General features: G+C 35.9%; 1 protein-coding gene and 1 long non-coding RNA gene across 2 annotated transcripts; both read left to right on the forward strand.

Moving 5' to 3' along the window:
• The first annotated feature begins 311 nt into the window (after positions 1 to 311).
• On the forward strand, positions 312 to 7282 carry LOC137731754 (putative methyltransferase PMT14). The gene is made up of 3 exons (XM_088688072.1): positions 312 to 695; positions 944 to 1021; positions 6702 to 7282. Exons 1-3 carry the CDS (start codon positions 322 to 324, stop codon positions 6937 to 6939), a joined length of 690 nt encoding a protein of 229 aa, XP_088544198.1. The 5' UTR covers positions 312 to 321; the 3' UTR covers positions 6940 to 7282.
• LOC148690206 (uncharacterized) lies at positions 4148 to 4765 on the forward strand. Its single transcript, XR_015957934.1, has 3 exons — positions 4148 to 4478; positions 4548 to 4634; positions 4742 to 4765. It is a non-coding gene; the product is annotated as an uncharacterized LOC148690206 (long non-coding RNA).
• Positions 7283 to 16532: the final 9250 nt, after the last annotated feature.

The raw sequence follows: 16532 nt of genomic DNA on the forward strand, positions 1-16532 counted from the left end.
GTAACTTTTGTCCAGCAATTTGGTTTACTTATTTAGGAAAATGCTAAATATAACACAAGTTTTACAAGCAGAAGTAGTTGAATTGGCATGCTGCATATCCCACATTCCCAAATCCTATGTACGGGTGCTCTGCTGCTACACATGTTTGCATTGTTTGGTCTGCTTGTTCAGTAGTAGACTGTTAGCCAAAATTCATTGATATAAGCGGAATGATTGTATAACTTAACATTCCATTTGTTAAAGTGAACATTTTTCTCTTTTTTACTTTGTTACAGCCATCCTAATTGTTACTTTTATGTGGTCTGTTCCAGGTACAAGAAAATGGACACATGTGTAACCCCTTCTCCTGAGGTAACCAACGCAAATGAAGTAGCAGTAGGGGAGTTGAAGTTTCCTGCAAGGCTTTATGCAGTCCCTCCTCGAATAGCTAACGGTTTAGTTGTGGGGTTTACAACTGAATCTTACCAAGAGGACAATAAACTTTGGAAAAAGCATGTAAATGTTTACAAAAGAATCAACAGATTGATTGGCACTACAAGATATTGGAATGTGATGGATATGAATGCAGGCCTTGGAGGATTTGCAGCAGCCCTTGAATCACGAAAATTGTGGGTTGTGAATGTTGTGCCTACAATTGCTAAGAATACTTTAGGTGTTATTTATGAGAGAGGTCTAATCGGCATATATCATGACTGGTATGTCCTCTCTCTCTCTCTCTCTCACACACACACACACACACAAACACAAACACACACACACAAACACAAACACAAGCACATCAGTGTTTACCGAAGTGTATGAGTGTCCTTCAGGACTCATTAACCTGTATGCTTTTCCTATGAAGACTTTCAGTTTTTCCTCGACAGTGCTGAGATCTAGGTAGCATATACATATTTTCTAGTTACTAGTCCATGTCATGACCAAAAAAAGAAACTTGTTTCAGGTGTGAAGGCTTTTCTACGTACCCAAGGTCATATGACCTTATTCATGCTAGCGGTGTTTTCAGCTTGTACAAGAACGAGTAAGCCTCATCATCTTCTTCCTGTGTATCTGTGTGCCTATATCATACTTAGTGTTCACACCATTAGATTATTTTATGAGATAGCAATTAAATCATGAGATGCAATTTCTTGTTGTTAAGATTTCTAAAACCTTCATATTTTAGACCTCATTTGTACAAATGTGTATTGTTTGGTGAACATTAAGATGGAACAATCTTTGATTCACTAAATCCAAGAACTCTTTAAGTAATTTTCTGTAGGACTGTTTGAACAATGGTGGATTTTTAGTGATAAAGTGAAAATATACCAAGTTAAGCAATTACGGGCTTCCTTAATGACAGAAAGTTTTTTCATGCATAAATCTAATCTAATATTAATAACAAAAGTAATGTAGTTTACCAATTTTCTCTAACTTACAGTAATACAGTCACTCTTTTCTGTTTTATTCTAAATTGAGATAATTGGTCTTGAACTTCAGTCCCTGAATTGAAAATCCGTAAGTATTAGTCCTTGGAACTGGTCTCATAGTGGTTCAATGGTGCTTTTCCGGTAACTCCTCCTTAAGAACTTCTGTCCCTTATTTTCCATTTACAACCTTTTATCTATATATATATATATATATATATATATACACACACACACACTAGCCTCTCTGCACGCGAAAGACATTTTTGCATCACAGGCGCTACGTGCCCCTAAATGTGTATTGTGTTAGTTTTGTTCCATTGTGGTTGTCAACGTATATGCTTTAGAAAGTATGATACCAAGTTTGGAGGTGAGGGATTGTACACTAACCAATCCACCTTTTTTTTTTTTTTTTTTTTTTGTTTTTGCTTGCTAATTATTATGGTGTCTTTTTTAACCATTTCACTCTCATATAAAAAATAAAAAAATATGCTTAATTATTTAATGTTGTATAGAAAATATGAAATGATCAATATATTTTGTAACATGATGATTAGTGGCTGTATTAAAAGGGTGCACAACAACATTTTTTTTTATTATGGTGGACAAAAAGGTATTATGGGCAATATTTGGCGTCATTCGAGCAGGTTGGCAGATCATTTGTTCAATGGTTGTGTGAATGGGATAGTTGATGCGGTTAGAGGAGTGAGTACATAATTATGGGTGTGCCATTTTGGGTTGGGACTGAGATGTTCAACATTAGAGCATGAGCCAGGCTACGTAGTTTCAATTGCTTGAGTTGAAGAAAGGTTGATGAGATAATGGTGTTACCGTACAATCATCCCATCATTCCAAAGTGATAATGGTGTTATCGCATGCCATATTGTCATATTGCCACATTTGTTGAATAATTTAGGAGCGTATATTCCATCCAATTTGCACATATGTGAGTAATCTCTCATACATTTTTTACTATTTTTTCTTTAAAACAACAACGAAGATAAAATGGGAAAACATATACTATTTATAAATAAAAAAATATGAAAATATGACATGTAATTTGATTTCTAAATACATATTGACAACCCTTAATGTCCTTAAATCAAAATGTTTCAGATTCATAAGTTTTCAATCAAAGTTAGAGGCTAGGTAGGGATGAACTCCTAATATATGAAGCAAAGCAAAATATGGACAACATGTACATATGTGAACATAGCGCCTACGTGTGAAACCAAAGCTATGCTTGCCACCCACTTGCTTGCACTTGATATTTTAGATTTTCATGATTAATCTGCAAGCAATGATGATAAAATAAGAAGTCTAACTATAATGCACAATCCCAACTATAAAGATTGTAAGCAACTTAACCTAAATACCTTTAAGTTTGACAATTTTCTCATGGCAATACTTTTACTCCAGTTACTTGTAGAATACTGAAAGATAAATATATTTGTCAAGTTTGAGGTAACAAATTGTAACCATATTTACAAAATTAAATAATAAGAAATATTACCTTAATCTTGTACTTCAACCTTTGTACTTTGAGACGGGTGTGATGCTTGTAAAACTGACAAAAAATGCAATTTTATTTATATTTGAAAATTGAATGCAATTTGAATTTATAGTATATTTTTGTATGAAAATAAGAGAAGACTTACCGTATTTAGAAATGTTGTTTGGCCACTGTTAATCTTTTTTCTGCACCCATAAATTGTTTTATTTTATTTTATAATTTGAGATAATTAATTTGTAGAATGATATAGAGAATGCCAGTAAAAATAAATAGGTAAGAAATGGTGTTGTACCTAATTTGTTGGACTTTATTCCAAATACGTATGATTTGAGGAGTTGTTGAAGGTTTTAATTCTTCCACAGCCTTTTTCATGCGCCACCTATGTATTGAAGGTATATATAATGTTAGATTTCTTGTAACAAATTTGTATATAATTTAGGATACATACTGCTCATGCTTCTTCTTTTTCCACTCTTTGAGAATCAGTTGGCTTAGATCAGTAGTTTTTACTCCGACAGATATCTCCCAACCAGGTGTAAAAATAGAGACACGTCTGTTTGAGATATTATCAGTAGGTTCCTTCTTCATTTTTTGTGGGTATTCTTGTAAATATCCTAAGAATGAAAACAAATAATTTTTAAAATTACCATAGCACATGTATAGCACATTAAGATAATCAAAAGTGAAACTCATAATCTGACCGAAATTTTAAAAAACACACAATGAAGATTTCAAAGGAAGAAGTTAAAGGAACCCATATGAAGCTAAACCTGGATATTCAAACAATTACATATTATGCTTACATGAAAATGTGTAAAATGAGTACAACCATGCAGGAAAAAAAGTGAAAAAAAGAACACCTAGATTAATTTCCTTTTTACGCCTGGGGAGAGGGAGTGGGAGAAGAATGGCAAAGCAAAAAAGCGAAAAAATTGAAATAAAGAAGAATGATGACTCGGGTGTTGCTTAACACCCGTACTGCTATCAACAGTTGTTGCTTGGTTTTACAGACTCTCACACTCCAACGTAGGATAAAACGGGTATTAAGCAACACCCGAGTCATCATTCTTCTTTATTTCAATTTTTTCGCTTTTTTGCTTTGCCATTCTTCTCCCATTCCCTCTTCCCAGGCGTAAAAAGGAAATTAATCTAGGTGTTCTTTTTTTCACTTTTTTTCCTGCATGGTTGTACTCATTTTACACATTTTCATGTAAGCATAATATGTTTGAATATCCAGGTTTAGCTTCATATGGGTTCCTTTAACTTCTTCCTTTGAAATCTTCATTGTGTGTTTTTTAAAATTTCGGTCAGATTATGAGTTTCACTTTTGATTATCTTAATGTGCTATACGTGTGCTATGGTAATTTTAAAAATTATTTGTTTTCATTCTTAGGATATTTACAAGAATACCCACAAAAAATGAAGAAGGAACCTATTGATAATATCTCAAACAGACGTGTCTCTATTTTTACACCTGGTTGGGAGATATCTGTCGGAGTAAAAACTACTGATCTAAGCCAACTGATTCTCAAAGAGTGGAAAAAGAAGAAGCATGAGCAGTATGTATCCTAAATTATATACAAATTTGTTACAAGAAATCTAACATTATATATACCTTCAATACATAGGTGGCGCATGAAAAAGGCTGTGGAAGAATTAAAACCTTCAACAACTCCTCAGATCATACGTATTTGGAATAAAGTCCAACAAATTAGGTACAACACCATTTCTTACCTATTTATTTTTACTGGCATTCTCTATATCATTCTACAAATTAATTATCTCAAATTATAAAATAAAATAAAACAATTTATGGGTGCAGAAAAAAGATTAACAGTGGCCAAACAACATTTCTAAATACGGTAAGTCTTCTCTTATTTTCATACAAAAATATACTATAAATTCAAATTGCATTCAATTTTCAAATATAAATAAAATTGCATTTTTTGTCAGTTTTATAAGCATCACACCCGTCTCAAAGTACAAAGGTTGAAGTACAAGATTAAGGTAATATTTCTTATTATTTAATTTTGTAAATATGGTTACAATTTGTTACCTCAAACTTGACAAATATATTTATCTTTCAGTATTCTACAAGTAACTGGAGTAAAAGTATTGCCATGAGAAAATTGTCAAACTTAAAGGTATTTAGGTTAAGTTGCTTACAATCTTTATAGTTGGGATTGTGCATTATAGTTAGACTTCTTATTTTATCATCATTGCTTGCAGATTAACCATGAAAATCTAAAGCATCAAGTGCAAGCAAGTGGGTGGCAAGCATGGCTTTGGTTTCACACGTAGGCGCTATGTTCACATATGTACATGTTGTCCATATTTTGCTTTGCTTCATATATTAGGAGTTCATCCCTACCTAGCCTCTAACTTTGATTGAAAACTTATGAATTTGAAACATTTTGATTTAAGGACATTAAGGGTTGTCAATATGTATTTAGAAATCAAATTACATGTCATATTTTCATATTTTTTTATTTATAAATAGTATATGTTTTCCCATTTTATCTTCGTTGTTGTTTTAAAGAAAAAATAGTAAAAAATGTATGAGAGATTACTCACATATGTGCAAATTGGATGGAATATATGCTTCTAAATTATTCAACAAATGTGGCAATATGACAATATGGCATGCGATAACACCATTATCACTTTGGAATGATGGGATGATTGTACGGTAACACCATTATCTCATCAACCTTTCTTCAACTCAAGCAATTGGAACTACGTAGCCTGGCTCATGCTCTAATGTTGAACATCTCAGTCCCAACCCAAAATGGCACACCCATAATTATGTACTCACTCCTCTAACCGCATCAACTATCCCATTCACACAACCATTGAACAAATGATCTGCCAACCTGCTCGAATGACGCCAAATATTGCCCATAATACCTTTTTGTCCACCATAATAAAAAAAATGTTATTGTGCACCCTTTTAATACAGCCACTAATCATCATGTTACAAAATATATTGATCATTTCATATTTTCTATACAACATTAAATAATTAAGCATATTTTTTTTATTTTTTATATGAGAGTGAAATGGTTAAAAAAGACACCATAATAATTAGCAAGCAAAAACAAAAACAAAAAAAAAAAAAAAAAAAAGGTGGATTGGTTAGTGTACAATCCCTCACCTCCAAACTTGGTATCATACTTTCTAAAGCATATACATTGACAACCACAATGGAACAAAACTAACACAATACACATTTAGGGGCGCGTAGCGCCCGTGATGCAAAAATGCCTCTCGCACGCACGTTAGTGCGTGCAAAGAGGCTAGTATATATATAAAGTGAGAAGGTAAAAAAGGGGAAACATTCAAAATGGCAAAAAATGCCCCTCCCTAATTAAGAATTTCAAAACAAAACAATTTAATTAATAAGGGTAAAATAGTAAACTACATCATTTTAATTAATAAGGGTAAAATAGTAAACTACTTGGGTGGTTACTTGATAAAATTAATACTAATATTTGACAAGAAAAAATACTAATACATAAACATAATAAATAAAAAGCCAATTAGCACACGCTTAGACGTGTGCTAAGGGGCTAGTTTTGGATAGAAATTTGAATATTTTTACCCAGGAGGACCAATACTCACGGATTTTTAGTTATGGTGAAAGCTCCAATCGAGCCAATGTTCCAATTCTCTTGTAATTTAACAGCTAATTTTGGATAGGGTTCCATTTAAGGTTCCACATTGTTTCATGAAGCATTTAACAATCACTTGTGTGCTGATCATTTATCAAATGGATTAAGCAGGTGCAAACTGGAAGACATCCTTTTGGAGATGGATCGCATTTTGCGGCCAGAAGGGACAGTCATCTTCAGGGATGAAGTTGATGTCCTTAACAAGGTTAGGAAGATTGTCGGGGGCATAAGATGGGATGCCAAAATTATGGATCATGAGGATGGGCCCCTCGTTCCCGAGAAGATATTGGTCGTCGTTAAACAGTACTGGGTTGCCGGCAGTGGAAACAGCACATCCAGTGATGAGTAAAACGGGTGATCATTTGGTTGTGAATAGACAGAATATAGCACAAGGAATGGTAAAAATGCTCTTAGTTGGGGGGGAGTGGCGTGGGGAGGCTGAAGAGTTGTGAACCACCTTTACGGATGAGTGGTGGTGATGGTAATGACCGATAAACAGCCTTTATTTTTCCTTTCTACTTCGCTTCATTTCACGGGGAAATAAGATTTACGGGGATGTTGAATTGTTAATTTAAGAATGTCATTGAATTTGGAGAGGACAATGGAACAGAATTAATTCATAAAGATTAAAGTTGATGCATTTGAAGGCCCGGCAAAGTCGAGCTTTCTTGGTCATAAAAACTAGAACTCAACCTAACTCAGTCCGAGTTCGACCGGAAATCACCTCACCTCTCTTTGGGCAGAAGTTTATGTAACACAAAGTATTCTACTAAGGGAGACAATTGAGCCTTAAAAGTTTCTCTTAAACTTTGAAAACATATACCTTCAAAGTTTCTCTTTAAATTGGTGTGTCGTACAACTCAATACTACGGTCTGGTGCTATTTTTCTGTACTTGGTCTTAGATTTGAATCATGTGAATGGCGAATTCGATACTAAATTAGGTTACTCATTGTGTGACTTAGCCGAATTCCCTTCTCTCTCTAGTGTAAAAATATATTGATGTACCAAAAAAAAAAAGAAAAAAAAAAAGGAAAAAAAAAAAAGAAAAAAAAAAAAGAGAAATTGGCGTGATTCCAGACTGGAGCTTGGAGGCCAGGGAAAACTTGTTACTTATCTACAAGGAACAACTACAATCAATCATGAAGATGATGTAGGGAAACTTGTTACTTATCTACAAGGAACAACTACAATCAGTCATGAAGATAATGTAGCTTTGACTAAACAATGATGAACAAAGTTGAGGTCTTAAGGAATAGGGCCTTTATAAGTACTTTTATTTTAGTAATTTTTTTTGAAATGTCATATAATTTATAGGCCGTTTTTATTTATTTATTTATTTATTTTTAATTTGGGTTTCCCAAGGTGTCCCCAGGCAAAGCCCATGACTAATCCTTCAAGGTACCGTTGGGCGCATATGCGGGGACATCTTCCAAGAAAGTTTTCTACATCCACAAGGGATTAAAACCGAGACCACTTGCTTCTGCATCCACTCTGACCAACCTTCATTGGTACCATTTTTTATTTTTCATCTACACTAGAATTTTAAGCAAATTGTCAATGTGGTAAACAAATTTTGCCAGCACTAGAAAGGACGCCACGTGTACTAAAGCAGAGTCAAGTTACTCCTAAAATTTCACCAACACTTAACTTTTGCAAGGGTTAAGAATTAATGAAGGAGGGGACGTCTCCCCATAAATTAAGTCTGGCAGAGGTGCAAGGTCAATGTGTTCTCCATGTCACACGTGATCGACTCACATAAAATGATGTGTCGGACCACACCCACTCAATAGAATAGCTGGGCTCAATTGGCCATGCAAGGCCCAAAAAGGATCTTGTGAGCCCGGTTGGACTCACAAATGAGATTAGACCTAGAAAGGCTATATAAGGTAAGATCCAGTAGAATCTTCAAGGGATAGTCATCCCTATAATCATGACGTAGACATAGCTCACAATCACTGATGCTGTTAAGAACCATCCCTAAATGAAACTCTTCACTGGTGCCCTTCATCACGTTTCCCATGTCAATTGTTGTTGGCGAAATGGGCGGGACTACGTGGTGTTCAATCCAACCATTTAGGTAGTGCCACGCCAGACCTAATGAATCATCTTCAAACCCTTGCATGCCCCTATATAAAAGCATGATCATTTCCATGAAAAGGTAATTATTCCTTAGCCAAAATACTTGTGGACTATAGCTTGATATTCTTCCTACAATTAAGTCTAATTCAGGCATGAAGAGCCTTTGGTTCACACCACACCGATGTGACAAGGTTTCACTTGTCTTGTCTTTCTTGGTTACATGTACACAATAGTAGTTCTACGCTTGTGTGAAATTCGTTCCCCACAATCATCTGAATCTTGAAATTCTTAATTTGTAGCTCTGATAACTTTCATATAAATTGTACTTTGCACTTTAATTGCATGACTTGTATTTAGGGTTAATTTAGACTTTTAATAATCTTTGGTCATTGATCAGACAAGTGGTATCAAATTATATTTTTGGTATCAACTGACCTAAGTGCTACCATCTTTTGTAAAATCATTGAAGTTCTCTTAATAAAATTTAAATACTTTGTGTAACTGATTTTGAACAGGATTAGGGCCTTCTTTGCGATTTGGACATATAACAAATTAAAATGTGTGTAAGTTTTGTAAGACCTCAATTTACAGAAGGTCTGACCATGGTATAAAATATCGATGATATCGGAAATATCGGTAGTCCAAAAACATGGAAATTTCGATGGAAGTATCAGGATATTATCAATATCGATAAAAATTGAATAAAAACCATGGAAATTGTAAGAAAAACTTGAAAATTTTTATTGAAACTTTGGAGAATGTTTATTTAGTCAATTATCTATTAGTTTATCAAAAAAAATTAGAAGGAAATGCATTATATGATGGATTTTAAGTTGATTATATAGCGAGTTGGCAAACACTGTGATTGTGGAAAATATGTAGTAATTAATGAAAAAAAGATTAAACACACCATAATCATTTATATATAATGATTTACTACAATATTTTACACTTTATACATTGCATGGTAAGATACATGAGTGATTTAGTACCACATAAAGTTCCTATGAGGTTCAAAATTTTCACTATCTTCATCATCTCTATGTGTAGAGTAAGTTTATTGTGAAGAGTATTCATCAAATGATAAATCCCCAAAATAGTTTTGCATGTAATTGTTAACATGCCACTCATATAAATATAAATATTTTAGCATACTGTTACTAAAACATAAGTGATATATCGTGGTTAAGGTGTTGGAGGAGTGAAATGGGAGGGGTTCAAATCCCCTTTGTGTTTTTTTTCCTCCCTTTTTTCCCTTTTTTTCTTCTTTTTCCTTTTTTTTTTCCTTCCTTTACATCGATATTTTCGATATTTTAGCGATATTACACCAATATTTTGACAAAATATTACTGAAGTGTGAGCGAAATTATTGACATCGATATTTTCTGATATTATCGTCGATATTGTCGATATTTGTACGATATGTACATGGATATGTTCTGAAATATCCGTGATTCGAAAAAACCGAAATATCCTCAATATTTCGTCAATATTATCGATATTTCAGACTATGGGTCTGACACATGGCATGCGAGCTGGTTTGAGGTAGACTTGGTTGTTCCGCATGTGTAGGAAGAGATGGCATAACTCAACCGACCATGCCCATAAATTTGTCAGGTTGTGGACTACGCTAGTACACGTGTACGAAAACACGATAATGTGACATAACTGTATATAATCCAATTTACATGCATGGTTAGCGGAACATTGGATTATGTTTAATCTTATTAAATTAATCCATGTAATGTAGGTTAGTCAACATGCTTGTGTTCATGCAAAACAATTTTAAGAACACATGCAAAACCTCAAATTAAGTTTAGAATTCCAACCCTTAGATTTCATATGAGGATGAATTCATTGTTAAGGCTCCCAAGTGTTAGCCCTCTACGAGCATCCACACGAATAAATCTCTGGCTGGTGAAGCAGGAAGACAACGAACCGCTAGGTTCTTCTCCTCCAATAGGTGAGGCGGCAAGGGTGGGGTTGTGTGATGTTTTATTTTCGATTTCTCCAAATTGGAAAACTTGAATTCCCTTCTCTCTAAATTTTTTTTATTTCACAATATGTAAAATCCACACTTGATCTAAAGACACTTTATGCTTATATGTAGAACAATTCTGTAAGCCAGTAGGATTACAATTTAATCCTCCACCACACATGTGCCGCATGCCCTAGGAGACACTTCATTTGGGTTTGCCACACACCCCCTTTACCACCGGGCTTTAGCCCAATTCACTCATATTTTATTTATTTAATAAATTCGGTCTCTCTTTTCGAACTAGGTTGCCTTATTTTATTAAAGTTCACATAATTTGATTAATCTAATTAATCTAATTTTACATAATTAGAAACTATTATATTTCAACCTTGTAAGAATATCCAAAACTGAACATTAACAGCTAGCAATAGTTTTCGGCTATCCAGATTAGTCAGAATATGCTTGAATTCATATAACACATATTTAGAACCTTAGTTATAGTTACAATGCAATTCGGTTCTTCTGAGTACTATATTCCAATCATATATTTTAGAGCATGGAACTTTTGTCAAACTCTAAACATAAATATGATAGCCCTGATGTATCTCCAATACGTTGCTTTGGCCAAAGACTTCTGGAGATAGATCGTTAAGAGGCTATTGTAATATCAATCTTCATGATTACCTAGAGGTGACAGTTTCTTCGTTGTGCATTCACATATCTCTATGTTGGTGTACATTATCCCGAACCTCACATTTTAGGAATCCGCTATTGTTTTTAGAGCTTTGATGTGAGACAAAAGATCACATTCATAAACACAAGATAACTATTGACACCTCGAATCTAAGAACTAGTTGCATTCATAACTCAGAAGTGTGGTATGATTGACAAGGTAAACTTTTATTTGTACACTTCTATGGTTAGTCAATATTCAGTGAACTCGATCTCATAGATGAGCACCTTTATGTTTGTTCCATGTCTCTACATGCTTAGTTTGAGATTCACTACTGAATACGACATAAACCGGCCTTTGCGGACGTTCGATAGTCATTTTGATCATAATTTAGGACTTATGGCTAGGAACATAATTTAGGACTTAAAATCCGTAAGGTACGTATCTCAAGATTGGAACATCATTGGAGTCTCGTCCCTACTTATTAAGTTATTCCTTGGACTCATCCTAATCAATACAAAGCTTCCTAATCTGCTATTGGGTCATGCACTTGATTGACGGATGTTCTCACTTACCCTTTGTTGTTGATGACTCGATTTTGGGTTGCCACAATAACCAATTATGTGTTGCCCCATTAATTGCTTTTCGGGCATACTCTAGATGGTTCAAGAGGCTTTAGGTGATAACGGGCCAATTCGTTTAAGTATAATTACTTGTCGCTCAGGTACGGAAAACCTAGTTAAACTCTAATTAGGAAGGAATCCTTAGGATTTGAGAAATTTTGGATCAAATGGGATTGGTTAGGTTGCCACAAGTAATCATAGTCTTAGGAAAGTGAATTTAATCCTAAATATTCCTCTAGGATTCTCCTAGTTTTACGAGGAAATTAATCCTCTCAAGGAATCTCTATGAATCATTATAAATACGCCCTCTGAGGTTCATATAAAGTTATATGACTGTTGAAGAGGCGCGAGGATTAGGGTCAACAAGTTTATATGACATTTCAATTTTTTTTTTAATGTAGACTTCTTTGTAAATTAATGCCGCAGACACTTGATTTATAGCTGAAAACGTTTAAAAGATTTGCTTAAAGACATCAAGTTACATGTCGCATCAACACCTCCTCTTCATGGTGGGGTCAACAGTCCTAACTAGTGATTTTGACCATATGGTTAGATTGAATTTGACTAACATTTTGTATTATTATGAAAGATTTTATATCAAGATTGAATTTCAAGGCATACTTCCAACAATCTCGCACCTGCATTGAAATCAATCGGTTTGTGCACCTAATAGATGCAAATTGAGTGAACTTAAGTTTGTAGGTTATTCAGTCATGTATGGACCCTTTTATCTTAAAGAGTTTGACCGATACATGTTTCTAAACGTATAATGTTGTCTCTATTTTGTGTTTGAATACTTCAATGAGACCTTGATTCCATGGTTGAGCTTCGCCCCATTACATCGCAATGAATTACTACTAACGACCTTATAGTTTGTATGTGTACTTTATCCATTTATAAAACGTCAATTTATACATTTATATATTTATGCATGTGTACTTTATACATGTGATATGTATATTTCTACATATTGCCACTTCAATATCGAGACCATTGTTGTACCATACATACAATAAATTCATAAGACTGGTGTTTCATTTAAGATGAAGTTCCGTTTGTTTAATGGATTATTATCACTTCATTTTACATGTTGAGTGAATGAACGCTTCTCGATGTTTCTACTCTAATGTTCCTTTCTTGAAAAAAATACTCAACAGTTGCCAGAGTTTTGGTACATTTGAGATTTTGTGACGTATACTTTTATAAGGTCTATGAAAGTAGTTTTTTATAATATAGAAAAACTTTTACAAGTCTTCAACATTCGAGACCATTTTAATCCTTATATGGTATAATTGAGATAGTTCAACAAAATCATAAAGTCCATGATAATTGATCTCATCATCATACCATGTAATTTCAAGTCACAACTTTAAAATTGGCTATGCCACTTTGTGTCACTTTGAGAAACCATGCCTGAGGAACCATGTCTGGGGAGCCTGCTTAAGAAAATAAAAGAGAATGCGGCAAACAAAATTAGAGCAAGTAGGACCCACAAAACCTGGAGGCTAAAACATATAAATATTTTCTTGGAGAAACCCATGAAAAAATCATTTTTGACATCTAACTTGAAGGAAAATATTTGACAAACTAAGTTTACTGAGCAACATTGACACACCCCGACCGAGATCAGGGCGTGCTGGCCGTCACGCAAAGGTGACGTAACCATGTGCGCGTGCGGAAGCTATTAAGAAGGTAATATAAAAGTACGAATAATTAAAACCTAATAACATACAAAGTACTAGTGTATGTGAGACACAATTCAGAGCAAGTCTACAACAGTCCAAAAGGAAAGATACGACATATGTACACCCGAAGGTGACCCTACAATGGTGGATGTCTGTCAGAAATTGCCGGGACGCCCTCTGGGATAAACCACCGAACCTTCTAGACCACTAGAATCTGGAGGGGCGCAAAAACAAAAGCGTGAGTGGGCAAAAACAAAGTTCTTTGAAAACTCTTTAGCAAAATACATTCTAACCCCTCGCCGTAAAACCTGTATACTTCCCAGAAAATGAACATATTTACGTATGTATAGATATGTCAATCATGCTTCACCATATGCCATTCATGCTCACAATATGCCATTCATGCTCACAATATGCCATTCATGCTTGAGAATATGCCACAACAGAATCTCATAATCAAATATAAATGCTCAGCATAACCACATCAATAACATGTAATCTGGCAGCCGGGAGTCACCTAACGTGACATGTACCGCTGCCTATAGAGCTCCAATCTCAACTCAACATCTGAATCTGCACACAAGTCGGAGCCACCTAACGTGGTTTGTACGACAAGACTGGGTGTAATATATATACGCTCTAGTGCTACGATCACGTGAAGACTATGCGAATAATCGCGGGTCACCTACGAGTCGGAACCACCTAATGTGGTCTGCACGACAAGGCTTGCACCTAACTTGGATCCAAGGCGAGCGTGTGGTGCTGGTGAACATACACGTGAAGGACTCTGCCCCTCTCTGGGCGGGAGCACTAACACCGGGGGTGCAGATTATGAGCTCTCTAAGCATCTCAAACTACGATTGCATAATAAACAGGAATGCATAACCACATGAATACCGCTTACCTGGCACTTACCTGTGCGTCCACAGCACCAAATACACATTTATATATATGTATGCCAATTACCAATGCACGTGATGATACGTAAACAATATTCAAATGATGCATGGCATAAAACATATAACCTTTTCTATTCTATTTCTGGGAATTTAGAGGTATATAGGTATATACGGAAAACAAAAGCCCACTCACTGATAATTAGAAGGGTCGTAGCCCCCCTGCCTCGAGTGCGTACGCTCGTCCTCGGAAAACGAATCACCTATACGCGACAAAGTTACGAAAACATTAATTTAAAAGCACCTAAGCAACTTCTCGTAATAACTTCTCATACATTGCTCAAATTGGACATATGAATATACCAACGTGACCTACACAACCTCAGGATCACACACATATTTTTAGAAAAATTTTTGGACCACGCACGCGCCCCCACGCGCCGGCCAAGGCACGGCCCTACGCGCCCCCACGCGCGGCCCACGTGCACTGCACACTGACGGCGTCAGTTGACGCCGTCAGGAATATTCCGTTAACTGACGGAATATTCCGTCAAATCTAACCGGATTCTGTCACTGCCGTTAGGAATATTCCGTTAGACTTAACGGAATATTCTCCTTTCTTCTCCGGCGAGACGCCGGCGCCGGCGACGGCGCCGGAAAACTGGGTAAAATTCTAACTTTGTTTTCTCCTTCGTTTTTCAACCATTTTTCACGTTCTTTATACCAAAATGAAGCTTAGGACTAGTAGAATCACGTTAGACTAGTTTTAAGGCCTAAAAGTTGCTAGATCAAACCTGTCCACGACTTCAAAGTTCGGCCAACTTCGAACCTAGCCTTCCCGACGTCCAAATTCACCCAACGAACTACTCCGAGGCTCCTTGGGACCTCACAAGCACAACTACAAGCTTAGAAATTCCAAAAACAAGCTAGTTTAGGTTTGCATGAACAGTGTTCAAATCGGACCTCGTGATATCGACGTGAAAATGGTGTTTTCCTTACCTGAAAATGGCACCTTTGAACTCCTCTCAGCTCCACGAACACGATGGTGGTCTTAGTTTCTTGATTGGTGCAGGTTTGAGTTGGGTTGTATATATGGTCCGTGTGTTTGTATGAAGAAGAAGAAGAAAATGGCTCGGGGAGGAAGAGAGAGAGAGAGAAGACTGAGAGAAGAGAGAAGAGACAGAGTGAGGGAATGAGGGAGGGAATCCCGGAAAGAAAGAAAAAAATGTATGATTGTGTGTGGTCCCACCACCCACACAACACAAATATACACGTAAACGAATAGATTAGGGGTAAAATTGTAATTTCAATGTACGTTTCGTTAGTTTCGGGACGGGATGTTACAACCTACCCACCTTAATAGAATTTCGTCCCGAAATTCAAAACAACCTCAATACACCCCTAATAGTCAAAGAATAATCTAGGATACAAATCCCTCATTCGTTCTTCTGTCTCCCATGTAGCTTCTTCAACCGAGTGACTCCTCCACAAAACTTTCACCAAATTCACCGTCTTGTTCCTCAGAACCTTTTCTTTCCAATCTAAGATCGTTAACGGTTCCTCGTCGTACGTCAAATCTGGATTTATCTCTAACGGTTGAGGAGGGATCACATGCAATGGATCGGCAACATAGTGTCGGAGCATAGACACGTGAAAAACGTTATGCACTTTAGCCAACTCCGGAGGCAACTCTAACCTGTAAGCTACCTCACCAACTCTTTCTGTGACTAGGTACGGTCCGATATACCTGGGACTCAACTTCCCCTTCTTTCCAAACCGCACAACACCTCTCCATGGTGAAAGCTTCAGAAATACCCAATCTCCGACCTCATACGTTCTGTCCGTAGCATGCCGATCTGCTAAACTTTTCTGCCTGTCTTGAGCTGCTTTCAGGTTAGACCTAATTACCTGAACATTTTGAGTAGTCTCCTCGACAATCTCCGGACCTACTAAAACTCTTTCGCCAACCTCCGACCAACATAACGGAGTGCGACAAGATCTACCATA

The sequence above is a fragment of the Pyrus communis genome, chromosome 16 (genome assembly GCF_041283825.1).
Source record: "Pyrus communis isolate YQ-2024b chromosome 16, ASM4128382v1, whole genome shotgun sequence".
NCBI lineage: Eukaryota > Viridiplantae > Streptophyta > Magnoliopsida > Rosales > Rosaceae > Pyrus > Pyrus communis.